Source organism: Sturnira hondurensis, unplaced genomic scaffold (genome assembly GCF_014824575.4).
Source record: "Sturnira hondurensis isolate 20B ecotype Veracruz unplaced genomic scaffold, ASM1482457v3 Scaffold0006505, whole genome shotgun sequence".
Classification (NCBI taxonomy): Eukaryota; Metazoa; Chordata; class Mammalia; order Chiroptera; family Phyllostomidae; genus Sturnira; species Sturnira hondurensis.
The window spans coordinates 6,830,934-6,844,941 of record NW_028079136.1 but is presented as its reverse complement, the minus strand read 5'-3'; the positions used below and the strand labels follow the sequence as shown (position 1 = coordinate 6,844,941).

Below are 14,008 nucleotides of genomic sequence, written 5' to 3'. Positions count from 1 at the left end.
ACAAATCTGTTTACCACCAGGGAATTACTATTTTCCTTTGGAGATTATGATTTAGTTCACTCCCTGGAGGAAGTTCTGCTGGAGTTACTGATGCTTCAGGGACTGGCCAAACCCCAGCCGCAGCATTCGTATACTAGATCCCTAGTCTTTGATAGCGACTCTGGTTTATGGGTGCCTGACTTCTCAGGATGGCTTTTCTAACGCTTCGGCTATTAAATGATAGTTCCAGGCCATCACCATTACTCTGGCCCCTTTAAGGAATAGCTGGAAACTAGTGAACCTCTCAAAATGTGAATATCTGTTAAGGTGACAGCAAATTCTAACTCATTAAATGAGTATCGTGTAAAATGAAACAGTCACAGCTTTTGATTGAGGACGAGGGGAATCCTGATTCTGACCAACCCAAAGAAACCAGAAAGTTGGACAGAGGCCCCTGCATGCATGCATCCATCCCTTTTGGTCTGACAGGAAGTACATGCAGGACTGAAGACTGAGTCATGTGTGCCAGTTACAGTGAGACGTCCCATGTGCATCTAAATAAAGAATTTGATGTGAATTGAAAATGAAGAAAGACATTATACAAAGACAACACTGAGGGAATGCTATAATTCAAGCATATTAAATTTTGAACAAACTAATACTCTGTTCATGTGGGTATTTAAATAATGCATTCAACAAACTTATGAATATTAAAACTACATGACCAAAATCCTTAAAAAAATAACTATTCACTATATGTCAACCTTCTCTGTCCTCTTCTCTATGTGAAAGTACAATCAACACATGTAAAAGTTGTATAATCTTAGGAAAATAATGGCAAATTAACATTTGTAAATAAATAATCAAGTAATATTAACATCATTACATAAGTAACATGTTAATAATACATAAATCATGAGCATTACCACATAAATAGTATAATTAATACATTGTTATCCATTAATAACAAAATTACACTCACTTCCAGGTAGGATGGAATAGTTTATACAAATGAAAACTTCTACCAGGAACAGGTATAAATGTCAGATAAAATGCCAAAACCACCTACTTACGTATCAGAGAACTACAAAAGCACAAAGATGAGAGGAAGACCGAAGTTCCAGAGAAGGGAGAAAGACTAAAGACACATATCCGTTTTTCCCCTAGGAGATCTGTCAGTACTGCTTGCAGACAAGAGCCTATGCATGCAGGCTGGATTCTGGCTATGGCTAGGTTGGCCAGTAAAGTTTCTGGTGAAAGCTGAGCTGACAAAAGTAGATGTGTGCTACAGTCCCTATGTAAACTTTTAAAACAACATTAAAGAAACAACAAGAGATAAATTATGGATTAAGAAAGTTTATTAATCCAAAAGGCAAGAAATCAAAGAAAGCCATAAAACAGGAGGCAAAATAAAAACCCAGTAAATTACATCAAAGCTATTACTGTCTCATAAATTTTACACACACACACACACACACACACACACACACACACACACACACATATATGCTAAAATACAAGAAATATACTAAGAAAGCAAGACTTGCTAAAGAAACCCACCACCACACAAGAGGCATACCTTAAATACAGGCATACCTTAAATACCCAAGATGTTTGAAAATAAAAGGATGAAAAAGATGAGCCACACCAGCACTAACCAGAGGAAAGCTGGTACAGCTGCATGAATGCCAAAGACCACCTTAAGGCAAGAAGCATAATAGAGACAAAGAGAGACATTTCATAATGACAAAGGGATCGATCACCAGGATGCTACAATATTTGTAAATATATTAAAATCCAATAAATCAACTTCAAAATGTGTAAAGAAAAAATAGAACTAAAGAGAAATAGGCAATATTACTATTATTTAAAAGATTTAACATAACTCCCTCAAAAGAGAAGAGATTAATCAGTAAAGAAAGACAACCCACAGAATGGGAAAAAGTATTTGCAAATCATGTATCTGGTAAAGGACTTGTATATAGAATATATAGAGAACTCTTAGCAACTCAATAATAAAAAGACAGCCCTAAAGTGGGCAAAGGATCTGAATGGACATTTCTCCAGAGAAGATATAAAAATGGCCAACAGACAAATGAAAAGATGCTCTGTATCATTAGTGAATGCAGAGAAACTGGAATGACCAAACATTGCTGGTGGGAATGTAAGCTACAGCTGCTTTGCTAAGTAATCTGGTTTGTCCTTGAATTGTAGAACATAGACTCATCATATGACTCAGCAATTCCACACCCAGGTATATACATGCAGGAACTGAAAACATATGTCCACCAAAACTTATACATGAATGCTCAAAGCAGCATTATTGATAGTAGCGGAAGTAGAATAAACCCAAATATCCATCAACTGATGAATGGAGACCAAAATGTGATATACAGCTGGTCCTCAACTTAGGACAATGGTTTGAGTTATGATTTTTCAACTTTTCTACTGAACACTCAGTGCTTTTCTACTGAGTGTTCAGTAGAAACTGTACTTCAAATTCTGAATTTTTATCTTTTCCCAAGCTAGCCACATGTAGTACGATGCTCTCTTCTGATGCTGGGCAGCCACAGTGAGCCCCAGTGATCACAAGGGTAAACGACTGATACTCTCCAGTGCACTGTGTTGCCAACCTTTGCTGGATGTTGTGTTCTGAGCACATTTAAGGCTAGGCCAAGCTATGATGGTGGATAGGTCAGGTGTACTAAATGCATTTTTAACTTACAGTATTTTCAACTAATGGTGGATTTATTGGGAGGTAACCCTATCCATAAGTCCAGGAGCATCTGCATATCTATACAATGGAGTATTATTCAGCCATAAAAAGCAATGAAGTACTGACACATATTGTGTGAATAAACCGAAAATATTATGCTCAATGAAATAAGCCAGTCACAAAAGATAATGTATATGATTCCATTTATAGAAAATGTCCAGATTAGGCAAATCTATAAAGATCAGAAATAGATTACTGCCAAAAGCTTGGGAAGAAGTGATTTAGGGGAAAATTGGGAGTAACTGCTAATAGGTATGGGTATTTTTTTTGAGATAATAAAAACTCTCTAAAATTAGACAGTGAAAATGGTTGCAAAACCCTGTGAATATACTAAAAATCATTGAACTATACACTTTAAATGGGTGAGTTTTATGGCATGTGAATTATATCCCAATATAGTTGTTTTTTAAGAAGCAATGATTCTACAGTGGTGGTGATACTGGCAGACAGTCCGTGTGAAGAGCCTGGGAGTCTCTCCCACTGGCCGAGGTGGCAGTGGGGGGACATTCTTACAGTGAGCACATGGAACACTGGAAACGTCAGTGGATAGGGCCCGAGTGCAAAAGCTAGCAAGATAACTGGATGGAGAAAAAAGCCTTTCCCCTCTTCTGGCACCAGATTCGGGGTAGGATAGGGAAAAGGGAGACACAAGCACCACAGAAGTCAAATGGCGCAGGGGGAGGTGCCAGACCAAAGAAGCCTGGCAGTCTGGCCTAGGGAAAGAAGGGGTTTGTTGGGAGGTGGATCCAGCTGAAGGATGTGAAAATTTGGGAAGCTGATGAGACATCTTGAGAAAGCACCTGGTCTGTCCCACACCCAGGCTAATACAACGTCATGGGACCAAAGAAACAGGCTCTTGCTCGTGGCTGGTTTCCTCCTGACTTGGATGTGCATGGCAGGACTCACCTGTTATCATGGGCCACGTGGCCTCAGCAACTATGTGGCCCATGACCTCTAGGACAGAGCCTCTCTCGTTTTCTAGCTCAGCTAGTGATGTACTAGCTAGTGTGTTCTCCGGCTCTTGCAGCCCTAGCAATTGCATGGCTCATGGCTGTTTGGGCTCCACATACAGGCTGCAGGGGGCAGCCTGAAATGAACAGCAGCTGTAAACAAGGTAAACTACTTGGATGTGGACTACTATTGCTTAGCAGTATTGCCTGTAGGTTCCAAAGGGCTAAACTTCAAAATGGAGCAGGCTCTTGACACTGGCTTTTGTCTTGGTTTTGTGGAGGAGACGAACTCTTCAGTCACGATCTGCCATTCTCCCAGAACACGCAGCAACTGAATAAAACCCCTTTCCTTTCACACCGGCAGCTGCCACACAAGTTTGGCTTTTGGGGTGGCGGGCAGTTGAACCTCTGTTTTTTGGTTTGGTTACAGTAGCTGTTAGATTGATGGTTAGTTACCCTTTGTGAGAGGCAGTGAGTGGAAGTGTTTCTGGGTGCTGATAATGCTCTGATTCTGGTTACACAAGTTTGTTTAAATTGTGGACATTTATCAAGTTGTACACTTAAGTTTTTGTATCTTCTATCTTTTTTAAGATTTCATTTATTTATTTTTGGAGAGAGAAAAGGGGAGGGAGAAAGAGAGGGAAAGAAACAACAATATGAGAAAGAACTATTGACTGCTTTTCACACATGTCCCTACCAGGGACTGAACCCACAAGCCAGGCATGTGCCCTGATCAGGAATCGAACCAATGACCTTTCACTTTGTGGGAAGATGCCCAATCAACTGAGTCACCCCAGTTAGGGCTGTGTCTTGTATCTTGATGAAGGGTTTACTTTTAAAACAAACAGACAAATACATACCAACAGGTGGACCTGCTGGTACAACACATTTCTTTTCCACTCGTGTAGCAGGAGGTGCATTCTGGTTCTTAGCAAGATTTTCCTGTATTAATTCCTGTACCCGGGTTTCATTAATCTTTGGGAAGGGAAGAATATGAACTCGCAAGTGAGATCCTTCTGTTGGGCGTGGAACTTTCTGAAATGCCATATGAGGGTTTGGATTCTCCTGCAACATGAAACACAGGTAAAATTATTCAAAAGGTAAAAGAGCAGATTGTCAGGGAGCGTGTGGAGGTCAGGGGGATATAAACCGCAATCAGACAAACGATTATATGGACATTCAGATATATGCCTTAAAATATAGAGTCCCAGGATCTTAATTCAGCAGCATCTGATATGGCTGATCAACCTCTTCCCTTTCCACGAACACTTTTTTTTCCACTTGATTTCTAGGTCATCTGGCTACATCTTCATTTTTTATGTGTCTAATCTCTTAATGATGTGAATATCCCAGGGCTCAGACCTTAGGCTTCTCTTCTATTTACACTTACTTCCTTGGTGGTAATTTCTACTCTCATATCTTTAAAACCATCAAAACACCAATAACTCACAAATTTTTGTCTCTGACTGAGCTTTCTCCTGAACTCCATACCCATATATTCAATATAAATATAAATATTTCCATTTGAGCCCTGGTTGGTGTAGCTCTGTGGTTTGAGTGCTGGCCTGTGAGCCAAAAGGTTTCTGGCTCAATTCCCAGTCAGGGCATGTGTCTGGGTTGCAGGCCAGGTCCCCGTTTGGGGGTGTTTAAGAGGCAATGCATGGATGTTTCTCTCCCATTCTTTCTTCCTCCCTTATCCTCTCTCTGAAAATAAGTAAAATATTATATATATATATATATATATATATATATGTATATGTATATGTATATGTATATATATGTATCCACTTGAATTATAAAATAACAGAACCTCTGGCCAAGACAGAGGCATAGGTAGACACACTGTGCTTCCTCCCACAACCAAAATTAAGAACAACTAAAATTTAGTAACAAAAAAACAACATACAGAAAATTCAACTGTATGGAAGTTCAACAACCATTCATCCAGACCTGCAAGAGGGGCGGAGTGGGCGGCCAGCAGAGAGGGGTCGCAGCACGAAAAAGTGGTGGCTGGTGGACCCAGGCGGGATGGTGGCGGTTTGCAGACCCCAGGCGCGGGGTGGTTACAGGCAGACCCAGTGAGATGTGCCAGGTGGCTGGCTGGCTGACCATGGTCACTCATTCACGCACAGATAAACCAGGCGAAAATGGGGAGCGAGACAGACCGTGCAACCCAGGGCCCCAGCTCTGGGAAATAAAGCCTAAAAACACTGATTGAATACACTTGTGAGGGTTGACGTGCCAAGAGAGACTCCCAGCCTCACAGGAGAATTTGTTGAAGAGACCCACAGGGTCCTAGAATGTACACAAGCCCATCCACCCAGGAACCAGCACCAGAAGAGCCCAATTTGCTTGTGGGAAGTGGGAGAAGGGACTGAAATCCAAGAGAGAGCAAAGCAAGCACCATTGTGCCTTCTCTGACCCCGCCCCCATGTACAGTGTCACAACCCAGTGACTGGGTTGCCCTGCTCTGAGTGAACACCTAAGGCTCCGCCCCTCACTATGTAATGGGCGGGACCATACCTACCTACCTACCTACATACATATATACATACATAACTGAAATGGAAGAACAGATCAAAGCCCCAGAGCCAATACATCTAAGTGACCAAGAAATAGCCAACCTATCAGACGCATAATTCAAAGCACTGGTGATCAGGATGCTCACAGAACTGGTTGATTTTGGTTGCAAATTGGATGAAAAAATGAAAGCTAAAATAAGTGAAATGAAGGAAAATGCACAGGGAACGAATAGTGATGGGAAGGAAACTGGGACTCAAATCAAGGGGGTGGACCAGAAGGAAGAAAGAAACATCCAACCAGAAAAGAATGAAGAAACAAGAATTCAAAAAAATGAGGAGAGGCTTAGGAACCTCCAGGACATCTTTAAACGTTCCAACATCCAAATTATAGGGGTACCAGAAAGGGAAGAGGAACAGCAACATGTGGAAAACTTATTTGAACAAATAAAGGAGAACTCCCCCAATCTGTCAAAGGAAACAGACTTCCAGGAAGTCCAGGAAGTTCAGAGAGTCCCAAAGAAGTTGGACCCAAGAAGGAACACACCAAGGCACATCATAATTACATTAGCTAAGATGAAAATGAAGGAGAGAATTCTAGAAGCAGCAAGAGATAAGGGGACAGTCACCTACAAAGGAGTTCCCATCAGACTGTCAGCTTATTTCTCAAAAGAGACCTTACAGGCAAGAATGGGCTGGAAAGAAGTATTCCAAGTCATGAAATCCAAAGACCTACATCTAAGATTGCTCTATCCAGCAAAGCTTTCATTTAGAATGGAAGGGCAGATAAAGTGCTTCTCAGATAAGGTCAAGTTCAAGGAGTCCATTATCATCAAGTCCTTATTATATGAAATGTTAAAGGGACTTATCTAAGAAAAAGAAGATAAAAATATGAACGTAAAAAGATAGCAAACTGAAAGATATTAAGAACCACACCTAAAACAAAAGCAAACTTAGCAAACAACTAGAACAGGAACAGAACCACAGAAATGGAGATCACATGGAGGGTTAGCAGCAGGGGAGTGGGAGGAGGAGAGAGGAGGAAAAGGTATAGAGAATAAGTAGCACAGATGGTAGATAGATAATAGACAGGGAGAGGGCAAGAATACGGGAAATGTAGAAGCTAAAGAACTTGTGACACATGGACATAAACTAAAGGGGGGGAATGGTGGGGGAGGAGGTGTGCAGGGTAGAGGGGAATGAAGGGGGGAAATGAGACAACTGTAATAGCGTAATCAATAAAATATGTTTTAAAAAATCTAGTATATCCAAAATGGAGGATTTAATCTTTATCTTCTCTAAATCTGTTTTCTATAGTCTTCACCTCTTCAGCATATGGCATATTTATTTTTCCAATCACTCAGGTGAAAAGCCTGGAGTCATCTTCAATATCTTTCTCTAACACTCCATTATCCACTCTTCTGTAATGCTCTGGATGTTGCCTGCAAAATACGTTCATAACCTGACCCTTTTACAACGACTCGAATCAAGCCAACATCTCTCATTTACTACTAAATAACTATCTCCTAACTGGTCTCCCTGCTTCCACTCTTGGTCCCCCCTCTTGTATTCTTTTTTAAAGTTATTTTATTGTTGTTTAATTATAGTTGCCTGCATTTACCCCCACCACTCCCCCCACCCCAGCCATCCCCACCTCCCTCCCTTGCTTCTACCCCCCTTGCTTTTGTACATGTGTTATTCATAGTTGTTCCTGAAAACCCTTCTCCCCTCCTTCTCATTATCTCCTCTACCCCCCTTCTCTTCTATTCTTAACACTGCAGACAGAATGAACTAGTTAAAGTATATTAAACTATTACCTAACTGCTCTGTTCTTTCAAATACCTCTTCGTTCAAAGTAAAATCCAAAGATTTTACAATAATTTATAAGGCCCTATAAGATCTGGCTTTTCTATGTGGCCATGTCTTACTGTTTCCTTCTTTCATTCTGCTCCAAGCATACTGTCCGCCTTGGCCCTGCCTCAAGGCCTTTGCATTTAACTGTTCTGCCACTGATTTATAGCATCCTTTCTCCCTTTCTTTCCTCAAATGTCACCTTTCTTGGCCACATTACCCCCCACAACACATTCCCAATCCCCTTATTATATTTTCCTTCTTAGCACTTATCACCTTCTCACATACTATAAATTTTATTTAACTTCATTGTCTATCCTTCTCTCAATGACAGAAAGCTCCATGAGGGCAGACTTTCCAGTCAATTAAAAAAATACTTTTGTCCTCTGCACCTAGAAACTGCATGGTATACAGCAGGCACCTTAAACTACTTCCTACTGAACCCTAATGAATGGGAGACAATGTTGAACACATATTAGAATTGTAATAACTGAATTAAATATGTCACCCAATATTTTCATAAATCCTCAGGACTGGTATGGATTTTTATCCAGTCACCTAGTTAAGCAGGGTTATATTGCGAATACTACAGGCAGAGTGAAATCCATCCTTTTTATAAAGTTCTCTGGGGAAAGCTCTTTTACAATCATTCTGAGACCAATTCTAGCATTTATAATCCTTTGTAATCAGAAAAATATCCCCCGCAAAAGAACCCATGTTATTCATGTGGCAGATTAAACCCTACGCTACCCTCATACATTCTCTGGACAACTAAAATGACCAACTGTCATTATGTATTAGATCTGCTCTCTCAATTCTTTCTGCTTATTTGGCCCAGACCCAGAAAAGGAAAAGGTTGAGTTATAGCAGATGACATAGGAAGCACATCTCAGAAATACAATGGAAACAATACTTCTTTAAAGTGTCAAAAAAGCCTGGGTTCTAGTTTTTGCCCTACTCATTATGTAACGCTAGATACATAACTTTGCTGAACACATACACTTAGGCTTCTCTTACAGGTTTCCTGAGAAGTTAAAATCAGGTGTAAAACATGTTCTTGCCAAAGCAACCCTCACACCCTCTGTATTTCCCCCTAACATAATTAGCAGAGAAGAATAAATAAGTAAATTCCTATGCCAAGACTTCATGATCACCACTTTCTAAACTATATGTTGAAAAAACTGTTCTAAAATTATTCCTGGATTAACACCAGCAACACTAATCTATAGTTTATAAAATTGCCCTTTTCTAATAGTGTATTTCTTTTTCCCTATTCTTTAGGCAAAAATCTAAGAGATCTTTCTAAAGTTATAAATACACATTTTCTAAAAGCCATTAGGCAGATATTGTTTTAAGGATAGGAAGGTAATTAATGTGGATTTTGAGGTCTAAGTCAGAAGCATTTAAAGCATAATCACTATTTTTGTTTTTATTTATACTCATTTTCCTTATAACAAAAATTAAAACTTTATATATATTTTCCATGATGTAAATAATATTCATTAAGGCAAACTTTAAAACATGGACCAAACAGTCCTATGAAAAAATGAGTAAAGGACCTGAATAGACACTTCTCCAAAGAGGACATATAGATGGCCAACAGACCCATGAAAAGATGCTCAATGTCACTAATCATCAGAGAAATGCAAATTAAAACCACAATGAAATATCACCTCACTCCTGTCAGAATGGCCATCTTCAGTAAATCAACAAACAGCAAGTGCTGGCAAGGATGCGGAGAAAGGGGAACCCTCTGTACTGCTGATAGGAATGCAGACTGGTGCAGCCACCGTGGAAAGCAGTGTGGAGTTTCCTCAAAAAATTAAAAATGGAACTGCCTTGTGACCCGAGCGATTCCACTTCTAGGAATTTATCCAAAGAAACCTAAAACGCTAATTCAAAAGAATATATGCAGCATTATTACAATAGCCTAGATTTGGAAGCAACCCAAATGTCCATCAGTAGATGAATGGGTAAAACAACTATGGGACATTTCCACAATGGAATATTACTTGGCCATAAAACAAAAATTTAAAAGCTAAGCAATGAAGAGATAGACAACCTACTTGACTCAGAGTTTAAAATACTGGTAATCAGGATGCTCACAGCACTGAGTCAGCTTAGTCACAAAACAAAGGAAGAAATAAAGGCTACCCAAAGTGAAATAAAGCAAAATATAGAAGGAACCAACAGTGAAGGGAAGGATACTGGGACTCAAATCAATGATCTGGAAAAAAGGAAGAAATAAACATCCAACCAAAACAAAATGAAGAAACAAGAATTCAAAAAAGTGAGGAGAGGATTAGGAACCTTGGGACAACTTTAAACGTTTCAATATCCAAATTATAGGGGTGGTAGAAGAAAAACAAGAGCAAGAAGTTGAAAACTTATTTGAAAAAATAATGAAGAAAAACTTACCCAATTTGATGAAGGAAATAGACTTCCAAGAAGTCCATAGAATCCCAAAGAAATTGGTCCAAAGGAGAAACATACCAAGGCACATAATTAAGTTACCCAAGATTAAAGGTAAGGAGAGAGTCTTAAACGCAGCAAGAGAAAAGGAGACAGTTACCTACAAAGGAGTTCCCATCAGACTATCAGCTGACTTCTCAAGAGAAACCTTGCAGGCAAGAAGGGGCTGGAAAGAAGTATTTGAAGTCATGAAAGGCAAGGATCTACAACCAAGATTACTTTATCCAGCCAAGCTATCATTTAGAATGGAAGGGCAGATAAAGTGCTTCTCAGATAAGGTCAAGTTAAAGAAGTTCATCATCACCACGCCCTTATTGTATGAAACATTAAAGATACTTGTCTAAGAAATTGAAGAAGATCAAAAACTATGAACAGTAAAATGACAAGAAACTCAAATTATCAAGAAATGAACCTAAAAATCAAAAACAAAAACTAAGCAAACAACTAGAACAGGAACAGAACTAGAGAAATGGAGATCACATGGAGGGTTATTGGTGGGAAGAGGGAGGGGAAGAATGGGGGAAAAGGTACAGGGAATAAGAAGCATAAATTGGTAGGCATAAAATAAACAGGGAGAGGTTAAGAACAGTATAGGAAACAGAGAAGCTGAAGAATTTATATGTATAACACATGGACTTGAACTAAGGTGTAGGCAATGCTGGAGGGCCGGGGGGTGCAAGGAAGAGTGGGAAGAAAGGGGAGAAAAAATTGGTAAAACTTTAATAGTTTAAGCAATAAAATATACTTAAAAGATAAATAAATAACATCTTTAAAAAAGAAGATTTTACCTTTTGCAACAGTATGGATGGACCTGGAGAACATTATGCTAGATGAAACAAGCCAGTCAGAGGAACACAAGAACCATATGATTTCACTCATATGTGGAATCTAATGAACAAACTGAAGTAACAAGCAAAATAGAGACAGACTCATAAAGAGAGAGCAGGCTGACAGCTCTGGGTGGGGAGTGGGGGTGGAGGGATCAAACAAAAGAGAAAAAGAACTAATTGACACAAACAATAGGGGGGTGATTGTGGGATAGTGGAGGGTGGTGGGTGGAGGTAGAAGAGGGTATAAGTGATTTGGATAAATGGTAATGGAAAAATTACAATAAAAATAAAGTATTAAAAATAAATAAAAAATAAAGGCCATGCAGAATATGTTCAATTTATAAAAAACATACATTTGCATGGAGAAAAAATAAAACTGATGTACATTTTGAACACCTTGAAAAAACAAAAAACACAAACAAAATTAGTCAAGGCTATTCTGAAGAAGAGTATTTTGCAGATATCAAAACTTCCATAAACCTTTAATAATTTACGTAGTATGGCCACTGGTATTAGTGAAGGGCTAAAAGAACTAATGGAACAGAGAGCCCAGAAATAGACTACGTGTGCAAATTCGACAGAGACAGGAGGCACTATAATTCAGAGGGAAAGGTCAGACAACTCAGTGAAGAGGGAGCGCAAGAAGTAGTTTTAATTCATGGTCTCTGATGCTGGAGCACCGGGGTCAAACCCCATTTTAGCAGTGGGACCCAGGCAGTGCACTTTACTATAGTCCCCTCATCTGTAATGAAGACAATAATACAGCACCTACCTCCTAAGGTTCTTGTGAGGATAGAATAAATTGTTACAGGAATGCTTGTAGAACACACACACACTTCCCCAGAATAATTCTAAAAGCTAATTCCCAAAAGTCTAGGGTACATTCTTTTGAAAAATGTGTATTCCTTGCATATTCTATGTCATGAAACCATGACTCTAAAATCTGTCTCCCAAGATTCCCATATCACCAGCTACTTGTATTTTAACAACAACAATAATAGTACTCAATAATAATTTAAATAGAAAGCATTAATTTAAGATATTTATATTAGTCATTAAGAGTGTTTTTCTCTTCTCAGAAGTAATGTGAAATGTTATAAATCAAAGCCATAGGCAATACAGAATAATAAGCATTTTAAAAATCATTTCAAAGCAAAGTTCAAAGATGAGGCTATCCTGCAGTTTTTTATATATTTTACATAAAAAATCAGTAATGGGTTAGAGTTGCTAAATTATAATATATTCCATTGTGTCTGGAAGATTCAAATAAGGCTCATGCCCCTACATCTAGCACATTGGTTTTCTGGCAGCTGTGTCTGTGCACTGCTGCCCCCTAACGGTCAGGAAGGTAAATATAAAGGACCACACCACCTTTTACCATTCTTTGTCACATCATGACTTTTGAGAAATGATAGAAAGTTTAATGCTCACTGAACACTACATATTTTTGGAAAAATCACTCTTACTTTTAACTCCAAATACCAGTCCCTTGAAGATTATTGAACTCATTAAAAACTGCACCCCAATTTTTTTGAATTTCCTTATTGACACAAGGAAATTCATAATTTTCCGATAGAACAAAGAAGCAAATTGCCATTTTTAATTGCAAATACAAAGTGATAACCAAAGAGTTACACAACTAAACATTTATAGTGAACATGGTAGCAATTTTGTCCAAAGCATCCAAGATGAACTACTCAAGAAAACTGGCAAAAAGCATTATCGCTTGGGAATTTTGAAGTTAGATAAGGATTTTCGAGAAATGCCTCTGTGCTCCTGCGGTAAGGGTGCACTGCAGTAATGGGAGGCGCGATGAACGCCTCAGACTCGGAAAGTGACACGCATGCCAGCTGGTATGGAAACATGGATTTCCCTCTTTTCTTGGCAAGCTAAACAAGAACATGCCTAAGGCCCACAGAAAACAAGGCTGAGGACATAGTTTAAATGAAAAGCACAGCAAAGCAAAACAAAACAAAACCCCCAATGTCCACTGGAAATTCAAAGTAAGCAATAGCCACATGGGGGAAAATTTTTCTTCCTACACGTTTCATTGGACTCAGCAGTGAATGACAAATTAATGTGACTTTGTTAGAGGTTATGAAGTTTCCCATACTAATTTAGGCATTTAATAATTATTTTACACACCTAGAGCTATGTGGGACAGCAAGTTCACAAATCCTTTCTAAATACCACTGAAACCAATACTATCACTGCACTACGCAGTCAAACATTGGCAAAATATAGCGAAACTTTTTATAACAGATTTTATTTGTTTCTAGGGAGAGGTGAATGGAGAAAGAGTGGGAGAGAAACACCAATGTGTGGTTGCCTCTCATGCATCCCTAACTGGCAACCTGGCTCACAACTCAGGCACGTGCCCTGATTGGGAGTTGAACTAAAGAAATGGAGACCCTTTGGCTCGCAGGTTGGCACTCAGGGCTAAATGTCACTAAACTTTTCAGAGTTGTCTGGCTGTGAACACAATACTGACGAAGTGACACAATCTCAATTTTCCATCTTCCTAGGCCTTTCAATGATCACCCAAATGAATTAATGTCTCATCCTTAATACAAAATTTGGTATATGACTTTTACATCTAATGTGCTAGTTGCCCCAATCCAGGGTTTCTCA

General features: G+C 39.1%; 1 protein-coding gene across 2 annotated transcripts in view; it reads right to left on the bottom strand.

The window, feature by feature from the left end:
• SBF2 (SET binding factor 2) overlaps positions 1-14,008 on the bottom strand; it is a 424,767-nt gene that overhangs the window by 152,351 nt on the left and 258,408 nt on the right. For both annotated transcript variants that reach the window (XM_037050085.1, XM_037050086.1), the window contains exon 14: positions 4,566-4,770. In XM_037050085.1, the coding sequence (XP_036905980.1) occupies positions 4,566-4,770 (205 nt within the window). The remainder of the gene's footprint in view (positions 1-4,565; positions 4,771-14,008) is intronic.